At 41.2% G+C, this 26397-nt stretch overlaps 1 protein-coding gene across 3 annotated transcripts in view; it reads left to right on the forward strand.

The window, feature by feature from the left end:
• Positions 1 to 6838: 6838 nt before the first annotated feature.
• Positions 6839 to 26397, forward strand: part of SLC9A7 (solute carrier family 9 member A7) — a 143136-nt gene continuing 123577 nt past the window's right edge. For all 3 annotated transcript variants that reach the window (XM_081043265.1, XM_081043263.1, XM_081043264.1), the window contains exon 1: positions 6839 to 7442. In XM_081043265.1, the coding sequence (XP_080899391.1) occupies positions 7112 to 7442 (331 nt within the window). In that variant the 5' untranslated portion in view covers positions 6839 to 7111. The remainder of the gene's footprint in view (positions 7443 to 26397) is intronic.

The following is a 26397-nucleotide window of genomic DNA, read 5'->3' on the forward strand; positions in this document are numbered from 1 at the left end:
GGTTGCCTTGAGGATTCTTTGTTTGTGGTTGATTTTAGACAGCTTCAATACAATGTGCCGTGGTGAAGGCCTGTTGGGATTGAGGTAATTAGGTGTTCTATTTGCTTCTTGGATTCGAGGATCCAGTTCTGTCCACAAGTTTGGGAAGTTCTCATTGACTATTTGTTTCAATATACTGTCTGTTCCCTTCTGTCTTTCTTCTCTCTCTGGTATGCCCATTATTCTTACATTGCTCTTTCTGATGGAGTCAGAAAGTTCTCATAGAGGTCTTTCATTTCTTTTGTCTCAAGTCTCTTTCTTCTTCCATCTGTGTCATTTCCAGGTTTCTGTCTTTGAAGTCACTGATTCTTTCCTCCATTTGGTCAACTCTACTACCTAAGCTGGCTATTTCATTCTTCATTTATTCTATTGAGTTCTTTATCTCTAGAAATGGTATTTGGTTCTTTTTTAAAATTTTAATCTCTTTGGTAAAATGTTCATGTTGTTCTTTGATTGCGTTTCCGAGTTCATGAAACTGTCTTTCTGTGTTTTCTTGCATTTCATTGAGTTTTTTCATAACTGCTATCTTGAATTCTCTGTCATTTAAGTCACATATTTCCATATCTTTAAATTCATTTTCTGGAGACTTTTCACTTTCTTTCAGGGCTGTCTTGTTGCATTGGTCATTCATGGCAATTACTGATTTGTTATTTCTCTTCCTAGACATCTACAGGAGTTGGTTCCACAACAGGTTGTTAGGAAGAGCTCTTTCTTTTGTTTTCCAGTATGTGTTGGTAGTATGTTTTATTTTCTCTTTGACTGCAGCCATTTTTTGTCTCTCACAGTGTAGTGTTATGTTTTCTCTGCACTATTCCAGCTTCGCACACAATGGGGGGATTCGTTGGAAGGTGGGCTTCTCCTCTGTTAATAATTGGCCTGGGTCATAGAGCACTGCATCCATGTGGTGATGTGGGGAGCTTTTGAAGTTCCAAAGCTCTCCCTGCACCAGATTCAGAGCCCGTGTGTTTCAGCAGTTCTGTTTAGTCCTGCAGCGATGTGCTCAGATAGATGGGGAGAGGGCCAGGGTGGGTTGTGAGAGGTGGCCCAGCGCAATGGCAGTGACCCTCACCAAGCCGGTCCTGCTTCCACAGCTCCCTCCGCTTTGCTGGAAGTACCTGGGGTGTGAATCTGTTTCTGCGGACCACTTCTCAGAACTGCAAATATTCTTTTCTTTTGATCCGACACTGCTACTGTTCTGGTTCTAGCACTGGGCAGGTGGAGGATGGGTGAGCTCTGGGAGGGTTGAGAGAGGGCGGCTAGTCTCAGCACCTAAGGCTTCTGTTCTCTGCAGCAGTGAGGGCTTAAACCACTGTTTTCAGCCTTCTTCCCTCAGTGTTTGCTCCGAGGTCTCTGCCATGAGCGTTGGGTTCAGCCATGTTATATGCTGTCCCCTCAGCCCTGTGGGCCATAAACGGAGCCTTGGCAGTTCGAGTTCTTCCCTCTCCTGCAGCTGCGGTAGTTCCGGAATGCAGTGAGCTCAGAACACTGAGCTAGGTCTGCATCTTACCCTGCTCAGCTCTGTCTCCGCACTTCTCCCTTCCCTCCTCCCCTGCTCTCGCAATTTGCCCACCTTTAGGTGAATTCAGTAGCGAAACTCTTTGTCTTGCCTCTGTGATGTGCAGGAAGTCCTTTGTGGAGTTATAGTTGTTCAGTTTGTTGTAAATTCCAGGGAAGATTTTCAGATGCTCACCTCTCACCGCCATTTTGATCTGTAGCACTTTTTTTTGGATGAGTTTGCGAACTTCAGTGTTATGCCTTGTATGTCTTTTGCTAAATTGGGAATGTTTTCACCTATTATATTCATTTTTTTTGCATCATAGTCTTTCTCCATTTCCTGAGATTCCAAAGGTATGAATCTTAGACCTTTTGTTATTATCCTACATGTCCTCGTGACTGTGTTCATTTATTTCTCAAATTTTCTTTTCTTTTGTTTAGATTGGATAATTTCTATTGTTATAGCTTCAAATTTACTGACTCTTTTATCTCATTCTTCTATTGAGTCCTGTCATGCAGGGTGGGATGTAGGGTCTCAGCTCCTGCTCCCCACACAAGAACGCAGGATATAGTGAGGCCAAAAAGGAACACCCACGGAGCCATAGATAGTGGAGTCATACCACTATATTCTTGCTGGCGGCTGGGTTGGAGACACAGGAAGCAGGAGCCACACTGTCTGCAGCCTGCCGTCCATTTCTCTGCAATCCGCAACCCGCACTCTGCCATGCTAACTGCAATCCACTCCTGGTAGCTCAGCCACCATTTTCTTGCTAGCCCCCATTTGCTGCTAGCGTAGCCACGGCAATTATATTAGTGGCCAATGGCTCACTGGTTACAGCTGAAGGCCAACTAGCCACAGCTGATGGCCATCCAATCAAATTTGTTGGCCTTTTACTACCCGAGTGATCATCTTTCCACGTGAGGACAAAAGCCTGGAAACTGCACTCCTGGCTCTGTCCCCACAAGCCCACTTAGTCACCTTTCAAATTTCAGGTATTATATTTTTCAGTTATAACATTTTAATTTGGTCCTTCTTTTATCTTACTCCTTTGCTGAGACTTTATGTCTTTCCATTCATTTCAAGATTGTTTGCTCTCACTTATTGAATAATTTTTATAATACCTGCTTTAAAGTCTTTTTTAGATAGTTCAAAGTTCAGTGTTGTGTGTCATCTCAGCATTGGTGTCTGTTGATTGCCTTTCTTTTTTTTAATTTTTTTTATTGTTTTGCCTTTTCAATAAGTAATCAATAGTTTGAGATTTTCATGGTTTTTAATGTGCTGAATAATTTTGGTTTGTATCCTGAACATGTTTAATATTATGCTATGAGGTCTTATATCTTGTTTTAATCCTGTGGAGGAATATACATTTGTTTGTGTTAGCTTGTAGTCAGCATGGTTGGGTCCAGATCACAAGTTCTGACCTGCTTTTTGTGGATCATGGTTCCAAAGTAAATTTAGTTTTTAAAATGTTGCAATGATATTTAGATCTGCCTCACATGAGTTTTATCCAGCAGCCAGTCGGTGGTGTCTGTTTTTTAGTTCAGTTATTACAGCACGGTCTTTTTTGTTTGTTTGTTTTGGTATGTTGTTTATGATCTCATCTACATGCAGGTCAAGATGAACCTAGGAGTTCATAAACGACTTCTCCACAATCTCCCTGATACTGCGCAATTCCTTGGATTTCCCCTTTCTGGTCCCTTGGCAAGAAATCTGAGTCTTTATTTACTCCTCTCTGCCATGCACTTCCTGCAACTTTGCCCATTGTCTGAGGCCAAGCAGCAGGAGATCAGAAAGAGAAAAAATATATATCAATGGCAGTTAGCCCCCTCTGTCTTGGGGCCATAGCTACTCCAACCATAGAAGAGGGTTCCTCCCTCTCTTACCATATTAAGCACTTGAGAGCACTACTCTCTCCATTGTCACTGTTGACTCAGCTGTCATAAGGGGATTGACTATTGGCAAGGGTATTAGAGAATGAAAAAAAACAAACAAAAAAAAATGGTGTACTTCCCAACTTTCTCTGAACATTAGATCTATTTCCTGCTCTTTGTGGTGCTTTCTGTCCATGTCAATCCCTGCTTCTGGGTTATGGGCTGCCTTAAGTCCAGTCCAGTGGCTACTGGAAGGGAAAAAAATGGTAAGCTCAATGACAGTTGTTATACTTCAAATTCTGGTGTTCATCCTCAATTTACTTGGTACAATTTATGTTTTAGAGTCCTCAAGTAGTTGTTCCATGCATTCTGTTCAGGTTTTATAGCTGCATTCAGTGGGAGAGAATGGGTTGAGTGTGATTGTTACCTGGAATCAGAACCCTTGTATTGCAAAGGTTAATTTTCATATATACCTATGTATAGGTAATGGAGTGTTTTCCTTGGTGTGTATTTGTGAATAGTTGGGACTAATCTTTTCATACTCTACCTGAGGCAACCACTTTATATTTTAAATACTCTTTTGGTTACCTATTGCTACGGAAGAAATTATCCTCAAACTCAGTAGCTTAAAATAACATAAATCATTTTATTATTATCTCATAGATTGAGGTGTTGATTAGGCTCAACTAGGTGATTCTTCCCTGGGGGTCTCTCATATATTTATAGTAAGATGGGGGGTGGGAATGAAATGATTTGAAGGCTCACTCATATGTGTGGCATTTGGGTTGGGAACAGTCAAAAAGCTGGGAACCCTGTGGTGTCTCTCTCTATTGCTATGTGGTCTCTCCACGATTTCTGCATCATGGCAGCTTCAAGGTAGATAGATCTTTTTTTTTAAATTTTCTAGCTTTTTTGAGGTATAATTGACATATAACATTGTGTAAGTTTAAGGTACATGACACGGTGATTTGATATTTATATATTGCAACATGATTTTCACTATAGTGTTAGTTAACATCTCCATCATGTCACATAATTACTTTCATTCTTTTAGGGCAAACAGTGAAGATCTACTCTCTTACAATTTTCAAGTATATAGTACAGTATTGTTATCTATAATCATAATGCTTACATTAGATCCCCAGAACTTATTCATCTTATAACTGTAAGTTTGTACTCTTTGACCAATAGCTCTCCATTTCTTTCACCCCCAAACCTCTGGTAACCACCATTCTACTCTCTGTTTCTATGAGTTTGGCTTTTTTGGATTCCTTCCACATATAAGTGAGATTATACAATATTTGTCTTTCTATCTGACTTATTTCACTTAGCATAATGGACTCAAGTTCCATCCATGCTGTCACAGATGGCAGGATTTCCTTTCTCATGGCTGAATATTCCAGTGTGTGTGTCTGTGTGTGTGTGTGTCTCTCTATGTGTGTGTGGTGTGTGTATCACATCTTCTTTATCCATTCATCCACTGATGGACACTCTGGTTGTTTCTGTATCTTGGTTATTGTGAATAATGCTGCAATAAACATGGGAGTGCAGATATCTCCTTGAGATACTGTTTTCATTTCCTTTGGATATATACCGAGAAGTAGGACTGTTGGATAATATGATAGTTCTAATTTTAATTTTTTGATGACCCCCTGTACCGTTTTCCATAGTGGCCATACCAACTTACATTCCCACCAAAAGTGCACAAAGATTCCTTTTTTCTCCACATCCTCGTCAGCATTTGTCTCTTGTCTTTTTTATGATAGCCATTCTAATAGGTGCCAGGTGATATCTCATTGTGGTCTAGATTTCTTACATGGAAGCTCAGGGCTCCAAAGTAAGTGAAGAGCAAGAGCGTGAGAGTGAGCCAGATAGGAACTAGGTTGCCGTTTATGACTTAGCTTCACAAGTTATGCAGTCTCCACTGCCACATTCTATTCTTTGAGGTAGTTGCAAGGGTCCAGCCAGGTTCAAGGGGGTGGGAACATAGATGCCAAATCTTGATGGGGGAGTGGGAAAAGAGCATGTGGGATTGGAAATATGGCTGCAGGCATTTTTGGAAAATACAGTCTGCCACAAGTACTAAGAAGTCTGTACTTTAAAGGTAGCTCCTAAGTTGTCCTCATTATGAGCTATAGAGAGAAGTTCTGTTTTTGATTTTTGGGAACCCAAGAGGGTGTAATATTAAATATTATGACCAATATGGCCAGTTTTCAGCAAACCTGGATTTTAGTGAGTCGCCAGAAATTACATCATGTTTTCCCATTGTTGTATAACTTTCTGTGACAATCCAGGTTTTCATTGTTTGCAATTCCATTGGGGACCTGCATGGAACGTCAAGATATAAGGATTTTTGCGGGGGCTGGGTGACAGTCTGGAGGAATAGGAAACACGCTAGCTAAAATCTAGATGAAGAGATTCTCCTGCTTAAAGACGGTCCTAAACAGGCTTGGCAGACTTTTCACCTAGAAGGGAACCAGGAAGGCTGCAGTGTTCCAACTATCTTTCCTACCTAATGCCACCTTTACTCTATCGTTACTCCTTTTAGTTAAGCATTGCTTTCTTCAATGAATCCTCTTAAAAATGCAAACACTTCTGGGAGAGAAATATGGACAGTTGGTACGGACTTCAGAGTGGTTCAATAAATCACTCTGAAATCTTATGAGCACAGTGTTAGCATTGGGAATTCAGTGGTTAATAATTTTATCTCTCTTTTCTTCCTTGACCAGAGGAACAAGGTGGACTGAAAATCCTAGTTTCTGAGAATTTGCTCCAGGAAGCTTTATCCTCCAGAGTCCAGTATATAATTTTTATCCAGAGCTGGGCCTGATCCTAAGAATCATCCAAAGACTTTCTGGGCTACCAGAGGGTCAACATAAAAGGGCCACCAGCATAATGTACCCCCCTACCAGCGCCACCTGTTGCTCACCTACCTGGAATGGCAAGTACTCACTTCCTTCTGGTTCAACCCTTTTCCCAGAATAAAACGTCAGTCTATTCCCCAAGTGGTGAAGGATACATTTGAACACTCCCCCCACTTCTGATTCCTTATCCGTCCTTACTTTGGGACAGATTAGAGCAGAGCTTTGAATGAAGACTGGCAGATTCTGGGATGCGCCGAGAGCTGGCAGGCACTGTGAAAGATGTGGAAAGAGAGGTGTAGGGGGTAACATGGCTTCGCGGCTCCTCGCTTTCTTTCCTCAAAGCCTGACTTTACTGGGCCCAGGGCGGCTACACAGTGGTCTCAGAGAGGACTCGAGACTGCACAGCGCGAATTCAAGCTGATGCTCCTGCCAGGTACAGGCGACCTCTGGCGTCCGGTTTAGGAAGCGTGGCGGCGAGAGCTTGGGAACCCGCCCCGCGACCGCAGACGGCCTGGCCAGGTACGCCAGGACCGGGTAGAGAAGCGCAGAGAGGCCAGGGCACTGGCGGCCCCGCCCATGGGTCGCTGAGTGACTGCCGACCCTGCTTCTGTGGCCCGGCCCGCGCTGGGCGCGGCGCAACTGGGGGCCGAACAGGTGCGCGGGCGGGGGGCGGTGCTTGGGGATCCTGCGCACTGCGTGCGCCCCTCCCCCGCCTGGGCGCCAGCGGGAGGAGGAGCTGCGGCGCCCACGGCTACTCCGGCAGGTCGCTGGCGCGGTGCGAACCCACCGACGGCGCGGGCTGCAGCTCCCCGTGTGCAGGCGGCGCGGGCGGCCCTGGAGCCATGGAGCCTGGTGGTGACGGGGCGCGCCTTGGCCCAGGGCGGGCGGCCCGGGTACTTCCACAGCGGCTGCTGCTGCTGTCGCTGGTGCCGCTGCTGCTGGGTCGGGGGCTGCGTGTTGCTGCCGCGGCCTCCTCCTCTGGGGCGGCGGCCGAGGACAGCAGCGCCATGGAGGAGCTCGCCACTGAGAAGGAGGCAGAGGAGAGCCACCGGCAAGACAGCGTGAGCCTGCTTACCTTCATCCTGCTGCTCACGCTCACCATCCTCACCATCTGGCTCTTCAAGCACCGCCGGGTGCGCTTCCTGCATGAGACCGGGTTGGCCATGATCTATGGTGAGCACCCCACCTGCGCCCACCATCCCGACACCCCTCGAGCGGCCGGGCCGCTGCGCTTCCCTTCGCGCTGCGCCGGGCTCCCCCTTCACTTGCCAACGTGTTTCGTTCCTTTTTCTTTTCCCGCTGCGACGGTTTTAGTTTCCAAGGTCAACTGCCTGCATTTCTGCCTTTCTGTTACCGTTAAAAAGAAGTCCGCTCCATTTCGACGTTTCTTCATCGGGGAACCAGGAAAATGAAAGACACAGAGGTGGCCGGGTTCTGTCTCACCCCGCATCGGCCCCCCCAGCCCCCCCTCCCTCCCCCCCGTCCCCCGTCCCAGTTCAGCTCAACAGGGTGTGTGTACCTTGGCGGGAGGTGGGTGACTTCGCAGAGGACTGCTCCACTCCAGGAGGCAGGCCACAGTGAGGGTGGGGGTAAGGGCTGAGGGCTTCTCGGCTTGGGCATGGGCTGGCGGGGCCTGGTGGATGCCACATCCATGGTCAACCAGGCTGGGCTTCCACTTCTGAGATCTGTGTTCCCGGGTCTCTGGTTAATAAAGTTGGAGCATCAAGCGATGTGAAAGGTGAGCGTCCAGGACCCAGAGTGGTGCCCAGACATGTAGGGCCTAGTCAGGGATACGGGCATACCTAGCTCCTTGTGTCCAGGTGGAAAGTTACATCCAGTGACTTGCCTTCTCCAAGCGGAGATGAGCTTTGGTATTCCTCACACTAATATGGACGCGACTCTGAAAATACGTTTGTGAGGTATGAAGAGGAAAAGTAGTGGTTTTAATTCTGGAGTCAGCTTTCTTTTGTTGAGAAGGTTGGGCTGATGCCATCCTTTTCTGGATTTAAGGGCACATGGTGTGACATGCACAGTGGTCTGTACAAATCTTCTGTTATTACATGGGTGTCATTTAGCCACATTCCGAATCATCCCTCTTCACCCACCATGCCCCCTAACACCCTTTCCCCCATGACTCCAAACTGGAACCAAGTATTCTGTTTTTGAATTTAATTCAGTAGAGTTAAAGCTTGCATTGGCATCCTCGTGTGAAATAAATGAGTCCACTTCATGACTGTTCCCAATAGGGAGTATTTTGCTTCACTTATACTGGAGGGATCTATCTACTCAATTTACATTCAGGGTTCCCTGATAGAGAATGGAAAGCAGACACCTTAATCTTTAATGCGAAAATTACCCTTTGCCCCGGGCCTTGCTTCTCATGGTTCTTGATTGGTGGTTGACAGCCCAGACTCATGGCCACCAAGGTTGCGAAGTGCTGTCGGGAGCCCTTGAGTTTTGAAGAGGTAGTGGCCTCAACTGATCTTGAATTGAAACAGGACCAAGTCCCAAACTGAGTTTGCTTATTGCAAATTACAGGTGTGAACACAAGCTTTGGCCTGGATATCTGGTCATTCTTGAGCTCTATGGTTTGTGTCAGTTGGTTACAAATGTCTGATGCCAGGGCTGCAGGTAAGCTAAAAGGTTTCCTGAGTAGAGAGCGGAGTGGGGAGTTGAAGCATGGTGTCATTTCTGGCGATTGACTCTGAGCCATAATGCAAATGAAGATTGCCATTATATGTGTATAGATAGCCTTGAAAGTATTTTTATTTTATAGCCCCTAGATCCAGTTCGTTAAAGTACAATGTGAAATACTTTTAGAAGGTAGCTTTGATAGGCTCATAAATACATGCTCAAGTTCATAGAAAATAATTGGGGATTTAAAAATACATTTTCCAAGGAGTATCCATGTTCTTAGGAGCTCAGTCACCTTTATCTTAAGGCTTAAAAGCAGCAGTGGAATTTTCCTTTGCTGATAGGTACTTTTAAAACTCATCTCAAGGCTTTTAGTCATTGAGGCCGCGCTACAGTGTACTGTTTCATTTTGTGTTACTGAAATCTGGTTTAATTGATGATTGTTCAGAAAAAGCAACATCATCTCATAGCATTCCATGTAGTTTTGTTCTATGTCTTGGGTTTTGGTGTTACTTTGAAATGTATTAAGAAATTTAGTTTGTCAATATGTGATGTCCTAGGTTATGCCAAATATTACTTTGGTGTGGATTGCCTATAGTTGTGAGAAACCTTTCTCTCTTTCTTTCAGAGATATTTACTCTTCTGTTTCAAGTCTCCCCAATCTGTATTCTAATGTCATTTGATTAGCTAATTATTTATTATGTACTGAAAACTATTGGGATTCTGACAAAAAAATTCAGTATGAAAATCTGTGAACAATTAAGTGAATGCAGTACAGGTTTTGAGGACTTCTCTATTTTAATAGTAAGAAATCAGATTGCATTTGTCAAGATCGATAGAGGAAGTGAGTAACTGTCCTGTTGCCTCTGAGTAATAGAGGACAAAGCAACCCAAGGAAACACTTAAGTATCTGCTGTGTGCCCAACTTCATTTCTGGAGGTAAACAATTTAACTTTTAAATATTGGCAAATTTTTATGAGTGAAAGAATTCAACTGTGAATTTTAAAACTATTTACTTTGAAATTTTGAAAAATCTAATTTTTGCCACTTTAAAAATATTTAAGTGGCACTTTAATCTGAGAGGGAAGGCTTAAATATTTAAAATAGATTGTGATATATATTACTATAATATATATATAAAACATATAGTAATATATTAAAATAGATTGTGATAATATTTATATTTTCCAGTGTAGTCATAAAATATCTCTGGAAGGACATGCAATAGACTAAGTAACATTGGCTTCCTTGGTGCAGGGGAGGAGCTAGGTAGCTGTGACATAGGGGTAGGAGGGAGACATCACTTACTTTTTGATTTTTGAACTATGGAAGTGTGTCCTTGCCGCCATTCTGTGGCTCTGTAATAATATTTTAAGATGTTCCTCAGATCATCCAATTTGATGCTCACTTCTCCCTGTTTAAATCACATTATGCTGTCACTTTTCTGTGACCTTTCAACTGTCGTCTGTACTCATGTAACTTCTGGAGTCCTGTGCGTAGAATTTAGACAAAATGGGGAAAGGGGAAGAGACTTTCTTTCCCTTCCCTTCTATCGCATTACTCCCAAAGAATAGTTGATGTTACATTAGGAGTGGTGTGCGGCAAATAGATCCCATAATAAGCACTTGCTTGGGTGCAAACGACCTAAGGACAATAACCGACACATTGTGAATGCTTTTAAATTGACAGGAACTCCCCCACCCACCGAGGGAGAGATTTAAATGCTCCCTGACAACAGCCCCAGGCTGCTGGAGGGAAGGTGACCACAGAACAGCCTCTCCAGCAGAGTTGAAAGCAGCACCCCAGACCCACAGCTGCAGGCATGGCCACCAGTCTAACCTGTTTTGTCAGGGCAGGGAGCCCCCCAGCTGTCTGGCTCTGTATGTGATTAAGTGCCATCCTAGAGTTACTGGGCCCAGCATGTCTGTGCAGCAGAAATAGCAAGTGTTCGAGTCAGAGAAAGGTGGTACAAACATACTGTGTCAGTTAATTGTGGTTCTCTTTCATGTGTACAGCAGTTCCGCTTCCCCCATAATGTTTTGGTGACAACTGATACGGGGCCAAAATATCTAACTTGGCCGTGCTAGCCTACCACCTGCTTCACGTTTCCCCTGCTCCCGGCCTATCAACTTTCCAAATACATGTTGGTCAGCCCTTCAGGTTCTGTGGCCCGTGGGCTCATTGTTGCTTTGTTGGAGCTGCATTGCTAAACACAACCTGAGAGTGGGTTCATAGGCAGTCTGCAACGGGAAAATATGACTTTTTGCAGTGGCATGAAATTACCATTTGAACCTGTGAGCAAACATTTCGGAATCACCCTCTTCCTGGTTAATCAGGAGCCCTTGTTTTTTTGAGAACCCTGTCACTTTGGCCCCAGTGTGGGGCAGCTCCATGTGGTCTGACTTTGGTGCCAGATCCCCTGGGTTCAAATGCTGGCCCTGTTACTTATAAAGCTGTATATAACATTGAGTAAGCAATCTGAGCCTTAACTTCCTCTTTTCAAAAATGGAGACAATGTCACTCATCTCACAGGATTATTGTATGATTGAAATCCTCTAAAGGTCAAGTGTAGTGTCTGGTATTTAAACACTTGGTAAATATTAGTTCTCATTCTCACTTTAGACTTTGTGGTTCTTTGGCCAACATTGCTATGTGAGGTTCCTTCAGTAGAGGCCTCGTGTAATTTGACAATGCATTAGGATACAGTTAGTGGGGAGAAGAGAATTGTCATTTTTTTGGTGGGCTATTTGTTAATACCTAGAAAAAAATGTAAAGGTATTTACCCTACTCTTTTATCCAGCAGTCTCAATTTCTTGGACTTTATTCTTCAGAAATACTTGCATTAGCATGTTATTTGCACTAGCATGTTATATAGACAGCAATATTTGTTGCAACAGAAACAAGTTGCAATATTCATCAAGAAGGGGCTAGTTAAATTATAGTACATTCCTGCTAAGGAACACTATGCAGCTGGTAAAAAGAGGTGTTTTCAGATGTCCTTTTAAGGCAGGTGTCCAAACATACTGTTGTGGAAAAAATAAGGCACAGAGCAGCATTGCATAATATTATCTCATTTATTCTTTAAAACTTATGTAATATATGTACATAAACATGATGCATATACATTTATACATGACGTGTGCTCCTCTGGAAAGATACACAAACTTAGCATTGGTTATCCTTTGGCAGTGGGACCAGTTGTTGGGAGAGAGGGAGGGAAGTTGTTACTTTTGCCTTTATGCTCTTCTGAATGGCCTGAAATATTAGATAACATCCACCCGTTCCTTTTGCAATTCAAACATTGTTTTAAAATAAAGCAAATGACTTTTATATAGCAAAAAATGTATTAGAAATAGATTATAGTTATGTGGTTAGGTAGCATTAGTTACTTAAAAGTTATAAATGGAAGTAAAATGTGTCTTAAAATTAGAAAAAAAGACATTTCCTGAAAGCGTTTCTTAGAACTTTCGGAAGTTAACCTTTTTGAAATGATGCAATTAGAAAAATCACCATTTCACAACTCTCCACGATCATTGATTTCGACAAGGATTTTCAATGAATTCCAGAGCCACAGGTGAGAGGTTGTTTGGGGAACATGGTAGTTGCATGGTGCTGAGTATCACCCCACACATTACTTGCCTATCGCAAAGGAAAGAAGGTACAGTGGAGAGGTCTGGCAGTCACCATCTTACAGTCACGTCATCAAATTACACTCTGGTATTATGTGCCTCCTGATGTGATGTAATAAGAAGCATACAGTTTACTTATGTAGTATTTGTCCTCCAAATGTTTCATTTGAATCTAATGGAGGCTTTAGGTACATCTTCCAGTTTATAGGAAATACAGGGAATGGAGAAACAAATGATAAAATAACATGTGAAAACAATTAGGTATATCCATGATATGGAACAATCTACAAGACAATTATTGTAGTTTCTTCAAAAAGTCTTTGTCAAGAGAAACAAAGAGGTGGGGTGTTTATTATGGACTGAATTGTGTGTCCCCACACCCATTCATATGTTGAAGCCCTAATCCCCACTGTGATGGTACTCGCAGGTGGGAACTTTAGGAAGTGGTAAGAATTAGATGAGGTCATGAAGGTGGGACCTTCATGATGAGATTAGTCCCCTTGTAAGAGGAGGAAGAGACCAAAGCTCTCTTTCTCTCTGCCATGTGAGGATATGGCAAGAAAGGAGCCATCTACAATCCAGAAAGAGGGCCTTAACTGGACACCGAGTCTGCTAGCACCTCGATCTTGGACTTTCTAGCCCCCAGAAGTGTGAGAAATAAATGTTTATTGTTTAAGCCACCCAGTCTGTGGTATTTTGTTCTAGCAGCCTGAGCAGGCTAAGACAGTGTTCTAAGTTATTGGAGACAAAAGAGACAATGAAATGTAGCGCAGGAAACTTGACTGGCTTCTGGTTCATGAAACTTGACTGGCTTCTGGTTCATGAAAAAGCTATAAAAATGTTTTGGGGACAATCAATGATATTTGAATGTGGACTTGATGCTAGATAGTATTAGGGAATTACTGTTGTTTTTGTTAGGTGTGACAATTGAGGTTATATAGGAGAATGTACTTATTCTTTGGAGATCCAGGCTGAAGTATTTATGAGTGAAGTGTATGAGTTCTAATGTATGAAACTTACTTTTAAAAAGTTCAGTCAAAAAATATACACACCACATATACAGAGAAAGCAAATACGGCAAAATTCTAGCAATTGTTAAATCTAGGTGGTGGGTGAAAGGGTACACTTTATACTCTTTCAACTTTTTGGTATACTCTGAAATTTTCATTAAAACAGAAGATTGGGGAAGATGTTAACCTGCCTGTTAAGCTGTTAGCTGGTAACCTGTTAACCTTCCTGCCTGAAAGGCTGCGCACGTGAGGCTGGATGCGTCCTGTTACTCTCGTACAACTTCTGACGCTGAGCGATGCTGTTTGCCATTAGTTTGTATGTGATGGTGTTTGGCTTGCATGACTTGATTATCAGTAACTTCTTTTTTTATTAGTTTCAGGTGTACAAAACGACATAGTGGTTAGACATTTACACCCCTCACAAGGTGATAACCTCAACAAGTCTACTGCCCATCGGACACCGTACATAACTATTATAATACCATTGACTATATTCCCTATGCTGTACTTTATACCCTGTGACTATATAATTAAAGAAATATATAGTCAGTACCTTCTTTTTACTTTCATTTTTTGTTTGATTTTTTTAAGTTCACATGTCTTTTGAAAAATCGCCTCTGTTCCACTTACGAGAGTGTGTTTCAGGAGACTTTTCTTTTTTGGTTCAAGTATGCTACCTGGCTTTTAATCAGCATGGATATTTGTATTAGGGTAATGCTAGCTGTTGTCACAGAGCAACCTCAAATTTCAGTGGCCTGACATAAGAAAAGTTCACTTTTTACTCATGTAATGGACCAGTGCAAGGGTATGGCAGGCGGCTCTCCATGTGGTGATTCAGGTACCAGGTGCCTTCCATCTTGTGGCTTCCCCATTCCTTGGGCCTTGGAATTCTCCCTCTCCATCCATGAATGAGGAGAGAAAAAGAATCATACGGGGAAGACTTAATGTGCTAAGTCTGGAAGTGTTGCTCCTCTCTTTGTTTCCTGTTGGACAGAACTTGGTCCCAAGACCGCATCTAACTGGAAGGGAGGCAGGGAAATGTAGTCCAGCTAGAGGAAGAGGAACAGGTTTGGAAAGTAGCTAGCCAATCTCTGTTGCAGTATTTGACGAATACTTTGTCATACATGATCTAGAAAAGAGAAGTAGTAGGATTTGCATGTGGGTTTTTGTTGTTGTTGTTGTTGGTTGATAATAAATTAAATTTTTATTTTAACCCAGTTTGAAGGGAGCATTTATATAGTGTCGCGTCCAGCGCAACACGGGCAGTGAGGATGCAAGAAGGGGCGGTTTGGGTTAAGTTTTTAAGAAAGAAACAAACAGAGACTTAATGCAGTTAAATCTCTCTGAAGGCCAGGGGTCTCTCAGTCTCAGAGGGCTGGAGACCCGAATGAAGCCGACTGGAGGCTTTTATTGATAAGCACGTAAGGGAGTAACAGTGTTTTTGGCACGGTCTGTGAGACTCACTTATCACGTTATAGAAACATCCCAAGCCAATTATTTTAACCTTCAAACAGCCGAAGCACAAGGTCCCATGATGTCTTACCTAAGGTATGTACCTTCTCAGGGTCAAGTCTCTCATATTGTAACAGCTCTGTTGAGATAAGTGGAGAGAACTGATCTTTGTTGTCCTCATGACTTCTCTCACAAACAGGTGCAAGGGAAAAGCCAGGGCCCACAACAGACTTTCCCAGGCAGGGGGAAGGGGAGGCAAGGCCCCTTCCCATATTCTTCTAAGGCAGCTCATTGGGGGTCCCCATTCGGTTCCGTCTGGCTTAGGTTGTATCTCCCGTGAGATATCTTACCCGTCTTTGGCTGCAAACCATCTTTCGGGGACCAGACAGAGAGACATAAGGTGTAAACACAAGGATGGAACAGAGTCCCAGAAAGGCACACTCTCACAGACTCTTCTTTCCTTAAGGAAGGACATGGAGGGACAGTTGGCTAGGCTGTTGTGTGACTACAATATAGAGTTTCTGAAGTTGTTTCAATAGACCTGTCAGTATCACCTGGAGCTTGTTAGAAATAGCGGGTCTGGCCCCAGACTTAGTACATCTCAGAGTGGGGCTGTTTAATGAAAACACTGCATTTCCTGGCCTCTCTTGAAGTTAGGTGTGGTCATGTGACTAAGTGCTGGCTAAAGATTGGAAGAAATGTGTAGGACTTGTGCAAAATATCCTTAAAAGGAAGGGAGCATGCCCTTCTTCTCCCATGCCTTGTATCTTCCTGGATGTGGATGTTGTGGCTAGGGCTCCAGCAGCCATATTGGATCTAGAGGTAACCTTGGGAATGGAAGACACTTCTGGCAATACAATAAGGTAGATGGAGCTGGGATCTTTAATAGCTTAGAGCTGCCATGTCAGGCTTGGTCTGCATACTTCTGGACTCCTTATAAGTGAGGGAGAAATGGGTCCTTTGTTATTTGCTGCTGAGCCTAATTGTAACTTTTACACCAGGTTCTGAGTCCCCTTTGGAACTTGGGTATGACAATGTGGGCTGTTTGAGGACCTGATGCAGAAGTTCATGACTACAGCAGATATGGCTCTGCTTGGGATTTTAAAGGAGGCTGAAGAGTAGGCAGTATAGGTCCAGAGAAAGGGTTTGCGGAAAGGGCTAAGATTTAAAGTACCACTTATATTTGCTAATTGTTTTGGACATCTGATGACCACCCACACATTTGGTGATGTCCTAAAAAGACTCATGGGATTCAGCGACATGCGTAATCACAGCTATGATTTAGTACAGTGATAGGATACACAGCAGGGCCAGCAACTGAAAAAGATGCAATGGATGGAGTCTGGGAGAGTCTAGATGTGGGTTTCCAAAGTTCTCCCTTAGGGGATTAGGGATGGGGTTTCACAGAACAAGCTTCCTCCTCCAGCAATTAAATACAACAACACATACACAGTGTTTCTGACTAGGGAATCTTGCTCAAGACTCAGACTTTTTTTTACTGGGGGTTGATCAGGCACTCTTGCTGAAATTTCTGACTCCCAGAAGGAAAGCAGGTGTTCACCATAAATCACATTTACAGAAACATAAATCATATTTACAGAAAATCTAGCCAGGCTGGTGTGGCAGAATGCGGTGTTCCAGGCATGCAAAACAATCTTATCAATTAGTAGCATAGGGAATATTTTACCAGCCAAGTACCCAGGCGTCATTGCAAGGATCAATCATGCAAGCAGGCCCTCCTAGAGGTAGCAACATAGCAACATCAGGCCTATTATGTGATTTTTTTCCTGCTGTATGTTCCTGAGACTTCTTCAGTTTTATCCATATTTTTATTTAAGTTTTTAAGTTTTATTTTTAAATTATCACACGTTGGCTTTTGACATACAGTTTTACAAATTTTAACATCTGTATAGATGTGTGTAACCATCCACAATCGAGAAGAACACGGTTCTATCATCCTACAAAACTCTCTCATGCTGCCACTCCACTCTGACAACCACTGATCTGTTCTCCATCACTATAGTTTTGCCTTTTCAAATATGTTGTATAAATGGAACCTTTCAGCATGTAACCTTTTGGGATTAACTTTTTCACTCAGCATAACGCCTTTGAGCTTCACCCATGTGGTTGCATTTTTCTATGGTTAGCTCATTTTTATTGCCGAGTTGGATTCCATTTTATGGATGTACCACAGTTTGTTTATTCCTTTGCCAGTTGAAGGACATTTGAGTTGTTTTCAGTTTTTTGTGATAATGCTATAAATCTTAGTGTACAGGTTTTTGTGTGCATGTAAGTTTAAGTTTTTCTATGGTAAATCACCAGGAATAAGATTGCTGGGTCATAGGATAAACATGTTTAACTTTATAAGGAAACTGCCAAACTGTTTTCTAGAGTGGCTGTACATTCCAGCTAGCAATGTGTAAGAGTTTCAGTTGCTCCATATTCTCTTCAGCACTAAGTATTTGTTAGTATTTTTTAAATTTTTGCCATTTTAATAGATGGGTAGTGGTAGCACATTGTGGTTTTAATTTGTATTTCCCTAATGTTGAACATCTTTTCATGTTCTTGTTTGCCATCCACATCTCATTTTTGGTGAAGAGACTGTTCAAGTCTTTCCCCCTTTTTCTAATTGTATTGTTTGTTTTCTTTGAGTTTTGAGAGTTCTTTTTATATTTTAGATGCAACTCCTTTGTTAGACATATAATTCGCAAATATTCTCTCCCAGTTTGTACCTTGTGTTTTCATTATCTTAACAGTGTCTTCTACAGAGCAAAAGTTTTAAATCTTGATGCAATCTGATTTATCAACTTTTCCTGTTTATTGATTTTGCTTTTGGTATCATGTCTAAAAACTCATTGCTTAACCCCAGGTTAAGAAGGTTTTCTCCTCTGTTTTTCCCCCTAAAAGTTTTATGGTGTTTGGTGTTTATTTTTTCCAACAGTTTTGTTGAAAAGATGATCTTTGCTTCATTGAATTGCTTTTGCAACTTCATCCAAAATCAATTGCCCATATTTGTGTGGATATATTTTTGGACTTTCTATCATGTTCTACTTATTTCTGTATCTAGCTTTTTGCCAATAGCACACTGTCTTGCTTACTGCAGCTTTATAGTGGGTCTTAAAATTGAGTCCTCGAACTTAATTCTTCATGATTTTCTATGCAGTTCTAGCAATTATTCACCACAATCTTAGAACATTTTAATCACCCACAAAAGAAACCCTGTATCTGTTAGTTGTCATACCCCATTTCCGCCCAACACCTCCAGCCCTAGACATCTTTAAATTTTCACAATCTACCTTGAAGTGATATTATACCACTTCAGATCTAGTATAAGGATGTTGCAATAGTATACTTTCATTCCTTTCCTCTAAATCTTTGTTATTTTTCCTATGCATTTCACTTTTACTTGGTATAAACCCCACAATCCATTGCTGTTACTTTAAACAGTTATCTTTTAAAGATATTTAAATAATAAGAAAAAAACCCCAACAATTCTTTTGACCAATATTAGGTCAAAATATTAAAAGTACCTTGTACACAAATGTTTGTAGAAGCATTATTCATAATAGCCAAAAAGTGAAAATAACACAAATTTCCATCAACTGAAGGGAGAAATAAAATACAGTACAGTCATACAGTATATTCAGCTATAAAGTACTGGTCCATGCTACAACATGAATACACCTTTAAAACATTACGCTAAGTGAAAGAAGCCAGTCACAAAGGACCACATATTGTATAATTACATTTATATGAAATGTCCAAAATAAGTAACTCCATAGAAACAGAAAAGTAGACTGGAGGTTGTCTAGGGCTGGAGGTGTTGGGCGGAAATGGGGTATGACAACTAACAGATACAGGGTTTCTTTTGTGGGTGATTAAAATGTTCTAAGATTGTGGTGAATAATTGCTAGAACTGCATAGAAAATCATGAAGAATTAAGTTCGAGGACTCAATTTTAAGACCCACTATAAAGTTCAATTCTTTTGACCAATATTAGGGTCAAACAATAAGGGTCAAAATAAAAACTTGACTGTGCTAAAAAAATTATAAAATTATCAGCTATATCTACATTTTGGTATTTGTAAGGTAAATATTTAAACTTAAAAAGAAATCCTTTCAAGTCATCTAAAGTTCTTGGTGAACATGTAACATCATATGAGAATTCTGGTTACAAGTTAAATTTTAAGTACTTCATCCATTATAGTGACAAAGTTGGTTTTAGCAGGTATCATTACATTCCTTTAAAATTTCAAAGTACTTTGGGTCCTGCCAAGATGAATGTTCTTATTTGCCTCTCATTCCTTGTTTTCTGAAGATAGCAATGTTTACTGCAAGAGGAAAAAATTAAAACAGAGCTAAAAAATAAATAAGAGATAACTCATATACTGTGTTTCCCAGAAAATAAGACCTAGCCAGACTGTCAGCTCTAATGTGTCTTTTGGAGCAAAAATTAATATAAGACCTGGTATTATATTATATTATACCAGGTCTTATATTAAAATAAGACCGGGTCTTATATTAATATTTGCTCCAAAAGACGCATTAGAGCTGATGGTCTGGCTAGGTCTTATTTTTGGGGAAACATGGTATTTACATATTAATATATAAGAGTATACTATATTATTATTATTATTTTTATTGGGGAAGGGGAACAGTACTTTATTGGGGAACGGTGTGTATTTCCAGGACTTTATTGGGGAACAGTGTGTTTTTCTCAGGACCCATCACCTCCAAGTCAAGTTGTTGTCCTTTCAATCTGAGTTGTGGCGGGCACAGCTCAGCTCCAAGTCCAGTTGCCATTGTTCAATCTTAGTTGCAGGGGGCAGAGCCCACCATTCCTTGCGGGAGTCAAACCGGCAACCTTGTGGTTGAGAGCACGTGCTCCAACCAAGTGAGCCATCTGGCGGCTAGGGAGCTCAGTGGCAGCTCAGTGGCAGCTCGTTGTCTTCATTCTAGTTGTGGTGGGCGCAGCTCGCTGGCCCATGTGGGAATTGAACCGGCAACCCCGTTGCCCAGAGTTCATGCTCTTACCAACCGAGCCCACCCGTCTGCCCAAGAGTATACTATATTATTTATACACACACACACACACACACACAAACACACACAAACACAAACACAAACCATTTCCAGTGCTCTTCATTCCAATGCTTCGTATTTCCATCTGGTATCATTTCCTTATGCCAGGAGGATATGCTTTAACATTTCTTGTAGTGTGGGTTGCTGATGATGACTTCTTTCAGTTTTTGTATGTGTGAATACGAGTATGTCTTTATTTCACCTTTATTTTGGAAGATGTTTTTGCTGGGCTAGAATTCTAGGTTGATTTCCTCCCCCGCTTCTTCATTTCTTTCTCCATCATATTTTTGCTTATGTTTTTTCTGACAAGAAATATGATGTCATCCTTGTCATTCTTCCTCTGTATGTAACATGTCTTTCTCCTCTGGCTGCTTTTCACATTGTCTGTGTGTTACTGGTTTTGAGCAATTTGATTATAATTTACCTTAGCGTAATTTTCTTCATGTTTCTTTTGCTTGGGATTCATTTGGTTTCCTGGGTCTGTGGTTTTATAGTGTTAAGTTACTATAATTTTGGAAAAATCTTGGCCATTATTTCTTCAAATATTCTTTCTATCCTTTCTGTATTTTTGGGCTCCAGTTACCTTTATATTAGACCACTTCAAGTTATTCCACAGCTCACTGGTGCCTTTTCATTTTTTTTCTCTGTGTTTCATTTGGATGTTTGTTTTTCTGTGCCCTTAAGTTAACCCATCTTTTCTTTCACAGTATCTAATCTGCCATTAATCTTATCCAGTGTATTTTTCATCTCAGACATAGTAGTTTTTATGCTCAGAAGTTACATTTGGGTCTTTTTTATATTTTCCATGTCTCTGCTGAACGTTTTGAACATAAATATGTTATAATAATTGTTCTAATACCTTTCTCTCATACTTTTAAAATTTGTGTCAGTTTCACTTGATTGATCGATTATCCTCCTTATTATTGATTGCATTTTCCTGCCTTTTTCTATACCCGCTAATTTTTGGTTGGATGCCAGACATTGTAAGTTTTACCTTGTTAGGTGCTAGATGTTTTCATATTCCTGTAAATCATTTTGAGATTTGTTCCTAGATATGGTTAATTTACTTGTAAATAGATTTGTTCCTAGATATGGTTAATTTACTTGTAAATAGTTTGATCCTTTGCTTTTATGATTTGCTAGGTAGGTCTAGAGCAGTACTCATTCTAGGGCTAATTATTTCCACCACTGAGGCAAGACCATCCTGACTCTTCTACCCAATGCCCTATGAATTGGTTTTTCCCAGTCTGGCTTGTGGAGACAGGTACTGTCCCTGTAGCCAGGTATTGTTCTCCCTAATCTTTTCAGGTTGTTATTTCCATTCATACACATATGCTGATCCCTCCTAAATATGAGAGAGAGAGAGAGAGAGAGAGAGAGAGAGAGAGAGAGAGAGAGAGAGAGAGAGAGAGAGAGACACTCTCTCTGTGGATCTCCAGGATTCTTTCTCTGTTCAGGTCTCCTTTCTGGTACTCTGTGCTATGAACTTTAGCTGCCTTTATATCTAGACTGTCAGCTTTGTCAATTTAGGAGTCTGCTAGATGTTATCTCAGTTTCCCTTCCATGTTTTGTAGCTTGGAAATTCTCTTAAGGCAGTAAACTGGAGCAGTCATAGACTTCGCTTCATTTCTCCCCTTCCCGCATCTCTCAGGGATTACTGTTCTTCATTGCCTGATGTCCAGTGTCTTCTTTAAAAATTGAATTTGTTTATTGATTAATAAAATTATATAGGATTCAAGTGTACATTGCTATAATATGTCATCTGTATATTGCATTGTATGTTCACCACCCAAAGTCAGTTCTCCTTCTGTCACCATATATTTGACACCCTTTACCTTCATCTACCTCCCTCTGCCCCCCCTTACCCTCTGGTAACCACTAAGCTATTGTCTGTGTCTATGAGTTTTTTGTAATTAAAGTTTATTGGGGTGACAGTTGTTAGTAAAGTTACATAGATTTCAGGTGTACAATTCTGTATTACATCATCTATATATCACATTGTGTGTTCACCACCCAGAGTCAGTTCTCCTTCTATCACCATATATTGGATCCCCTTTACCCTCGTCTACCACCCCTGTCTCCCTTTACCCTCTGGTCACCCCTAAACTATTGTCTGTGTCTGTGAGTTTTTGTTTCTTCATTTGTTTGTCTTGTTCTTTTGTTGTTTTCAGTTATATATACCACATATCAGTGAAATCATATGGTTCTCAACTTTTTCTCTCTGACTTATTTTGTTTAGCATAATAAGCTCAAGATCCATCCATATTGTCACAAATGGCACTATTTCATCTTTTCTTTTAAAGAAATAGAACAAAAAATCCTCAGATTTGTGTGGAACCACAAAAGACCCCGAATAGTCAAAGCAATCCTAAGAAAAAAGAACAATGCTGGAGGTATCACACTCCCTGACTTCAGCTTGTACTACAGGCAACAATAATCAAAACAGTATGGTATTGGCAGAAGCACAGACCCACAGACCAATGGTGTATGAGTTTTTGCTTGTTTGTTTGTCTTGTTCATTTGTTGCTTTTGTTTTTATATCCCACAGAAATGAAATCATATGGTTCTTGGCTTTTTCTGTCTTATTTTGCTTAGCATGTTAATCTCAAGATCCATCCATGTTGTTCCAAATGACAGTATTTCACATTTTATTATGACTGTACAATATTCCATTATGTATATGTACCATATTGTCTTTATGCAACATCTACTAAAGGACACTGGTTGTTCCCATGTCTTGGCCACCGTGAACAATCCTGCAATGAACATAGGGGTACATATGTCTTTATGGATAAATGTTTTCAGATTTTTTGGGTAGATATCCAGAAGAGGGATTGCTGGGTCATATGTCTAGTATCTTGAAAACAATTATCTCATGTATTTTTCTGTTTTTGTTTCAGGCTTAAAGATAAATCCAGTCCCTGTTTTTCTGTCTTGCCTGGAAGTGGAGGCCTTAATTCTATAAAGGAATTTTGGTCTTCTTTCCCCCATACACATACATTCTATCTTTTGGTATTTATTTTTCTTGAATTGTAGACTTGATGTGTGTGTTTATGCAACTGTGTATGTTTATATACACACAGACACACATGTAAAACAAGCCTACTATGGACTATCTTATTATAGTCTGGGAATCTCTTGGCTGCTGTACATTTTTGCTGCTGAGAGAATGGGGGAAAGAAACAATTGCTTTCATTAACAGACTAGGCTATGAATGAGACAGAGTGATTCTCTTCAGTGGTATGAATGAGAGAATTGTCTATTTTCAGTGGCAGTGTTGTGCAGAGGGTTTGTGATGGCACTGAAAAGAGATGCAGACAAGATGGTAATACTGTAGTGGTTTTTATCTATCATTGGGGAAATGTGGTAAAGGGTGCAGCTCTGTTGTGGCAGATGAAGTCCTCCCAATCCACTCAGGAAGAGAAAAGGCAAGTAGTTTGGTAGGAGGCACCTGTGAACCACGGTGTTGGAAGGGTGCATTGACGTCACCTGGAGATAAGCAAGAGCAGGAAGCCACTGTCATCCCTAAGGCTGACATATGGAGGAGGTGGTATTACCAGAGCCCAGGAGTAAGCCTGATAGGAACTGGAACCACTGTGAAGGCTGCCTAGTGAGACGTTGGACCCAGAGGGACGGCTGTCTAGTGGGAGCTTCAGCCATGGAAATCACCTAGCCATTGCCTAAGAGAGAGCGAGGGACAGACAGACAGAAGGAGAAAGGGAAACAGAGAGCACGAGTGTATACGTGCACAGCTGAGAGGTAGAAATACCCTGACTTCTTCTTTCCTCTCACTCTGTAATCTCTTACCTGTGCCACCCGTTATATGCATCTAACTGGAAGCCAGTTGGAAGGGGGCCTGGAAATGTAGTTTACCCTTCTCCTCTTTCTTACCTGCCCCTCCACAACATGTAGCAGAGCAAGAAAGGGCAGAAAATGAATCTGAGGGCATATAGGCTTAGGGCTGGCATGAGGACCCTTCTGCAAATTGAATGCCTTTTCTGGTGTGCAGTGTATCCAGTACCTAAATATGGTCCAGAAGTGAGGAGAAAAACTGCGTGGTTAGGGTCAGAAGAACCAATATCCGTATCAGAAGACTGGGGGGAAAGGAAGGTAGGTATTGAGGCCCACGCTGGATTTGCTGTGGTAACGTATGCCTAAAAGATGGGATGAGGTAATTATGATAAACTCGTGGTCACGTTTCAAATGTTAAATATGTACATTAAACCCCATATCAACTATTTTGTAAGCTTATCTATCAATGTTGTTTTACTGAATTATTATGTATTTTTTAAGGAGAGGAAGCACTGATATGAGGGGAGAAAGAAGGACCCTTTTTATAGTGTAACAAACATAATTTAATGTGCCCATTAATCTTTGTAAGTAAAAAGGTAGATGTTTCTGTAACAATATCTTTTTTTCACATGGCCACCTGAATAGGGACACCCTACCACCTCTAAGCCCTTTTTGATGAGTGCAGCCAGGGAAACTATGCCTGCAGAGGGTACTGATCTCTCTGAATCCGTGTTACTTAGTTTTATAGCAGTGTTCCCTCAATTTCTACAATTGAGGCAGTGTTTGGAAAATTCCTAATTAGAGTTGGGGATCTGTGGGGATCAGGGGGGGAGGTCAGGTGGGCACCTGGTGTGCTCTGTCTCCCTCAGTGGTATGGAGGGCCTGGTCGGGCCAATGATACAGGATTAAAGGTGTGATGCACGTGTGAGCAGTTTCTTCTACGTCAAAAGGCCAAAAGGACATCAAACATTTATGTGTTGCAAGCACAAAAAGTTAATGAAAACAAGTTCTTACTTTAATTGGAAGTATAACAACTCAGCTAAGAATATCAGTTATTTCAAACTGATCAGAAACCCTGATTAGATATTAATACTACAGGAATTTCCAATTTTTGGATGTTTTTCTAACAAAATATTCAGCGAATTGTTCCTTAGTAAGTTGTTACTTAGTAAAAGTCTTTCAATATTTCAAATAGCTCCTCTGTGGAGAAAAGCTGCATATGAGTTCTGATAATTAAGTTCGCGAACTCATCCTAGAAAAAGTGCTACATACCAAATTGCTGAATAGCACTGTGGTCACCTTTGAAGTACTCCCCTTGGGAAGCTATGCACAGATGCCAACACCTAGTCTGCCCTTCAAAGCAATTTTGGAACTCTTTTTCTGGAATGTCAGCAGAGCTGTCGTCGTATTATCCTTGATGTCCTGAATGTCATCAAAATGTCTTCTTTTCAATATTTCCTTTATCTCTGGCTAAAGAAAGAAGTCACTGGGGGCCAGATCAGGTGAGTAGGGAGGGTGTTCCAATACAGTTATTTGTTTACTGGCTAAAAACTCCCTCACAGACAGTGCTGTGTGAGCTGGTGCATTGTCGTGATCCAAGAGCCATGAATTGTTGGTGAAAAGTTAAGGTTGTTTTCATCTAACATTTTCACGCAGCCTTTTCAGCACTTCCAAATAGTAAACTTGGTTAACTGTCCAGTTGGTACAAATTCATAATGAATAATCCCTTTGATACCAAAAAAAGATTAGCAACATCGTTGCAACAAGTTCACGAACTTAATTTTCAGACCTCGTATAGTATATAAATACTATCAACCGAGCATAAATGAATCAGGCGGCTTTCTCTAGAAATAAATGATAAAGGTTTATTTAAGGGTCTTAGGATTTACAAATCAGAAACACAATTAGGCAATAGCCAGAGTATTCCAAAGAAGAAATAAAAGCTTAGAGTTCTTACAGTAAAAAGCACATTCTTGAGAAGAATCAATCCTGCATTCTTAGCCTTTGGATTGGTCCGAGATGGTAATTTTCCAGATGGCTAGTGGCCTGGATACCGGATGTCAGGTGGTCTGGACAGGTGAAAATTCTTTCCTAAGTTCTTCAGAGTGTTATCTATAGGATGTATCTGTATCTCCAGGCATTGATGCACAGCTGAAAGGTTCAAAAGTTTGTCCTCAAGCTAAAGTAAAATAAAATGTATTCCTCATGCATTAGCCTGAACCAGGTTTGTCAGCTTGACTACACAAGACTCCATTTCAAGTCAGCCTAGTTATGCTGACTTCATCTTGTTTTATTCACTCATTTCTCAGTACACTTGAAAAACTAATAAACAACCTTCTGGTTTTAGCTCAGAGATACAGAGTATAGACCTCCCATCCTCACAGCAAGAAAAAAATCTGGACAAATTTGCAAATGAATGGCATTTCTTGAACTCAACAGAAAACTGAGATTTCAGGGCAAACAGCTAACCCCAAATCAGGAGATATATAGGTGCCACTTCAGAGAGAAATAGGGCCGGAGCATTTGTTT

This window comes from Rhinolophus hipposideros, assembly GCF_964194185.1.
Source record: "Rhinolophus hipposideros genome assembly, chromosome: X".
NCBI lineage: Eukaryota > Metazoa > Chordata > Mammalia > Chiroptera > Rhinolophidae > Rhinolophus > Rhinolophus hipposideros.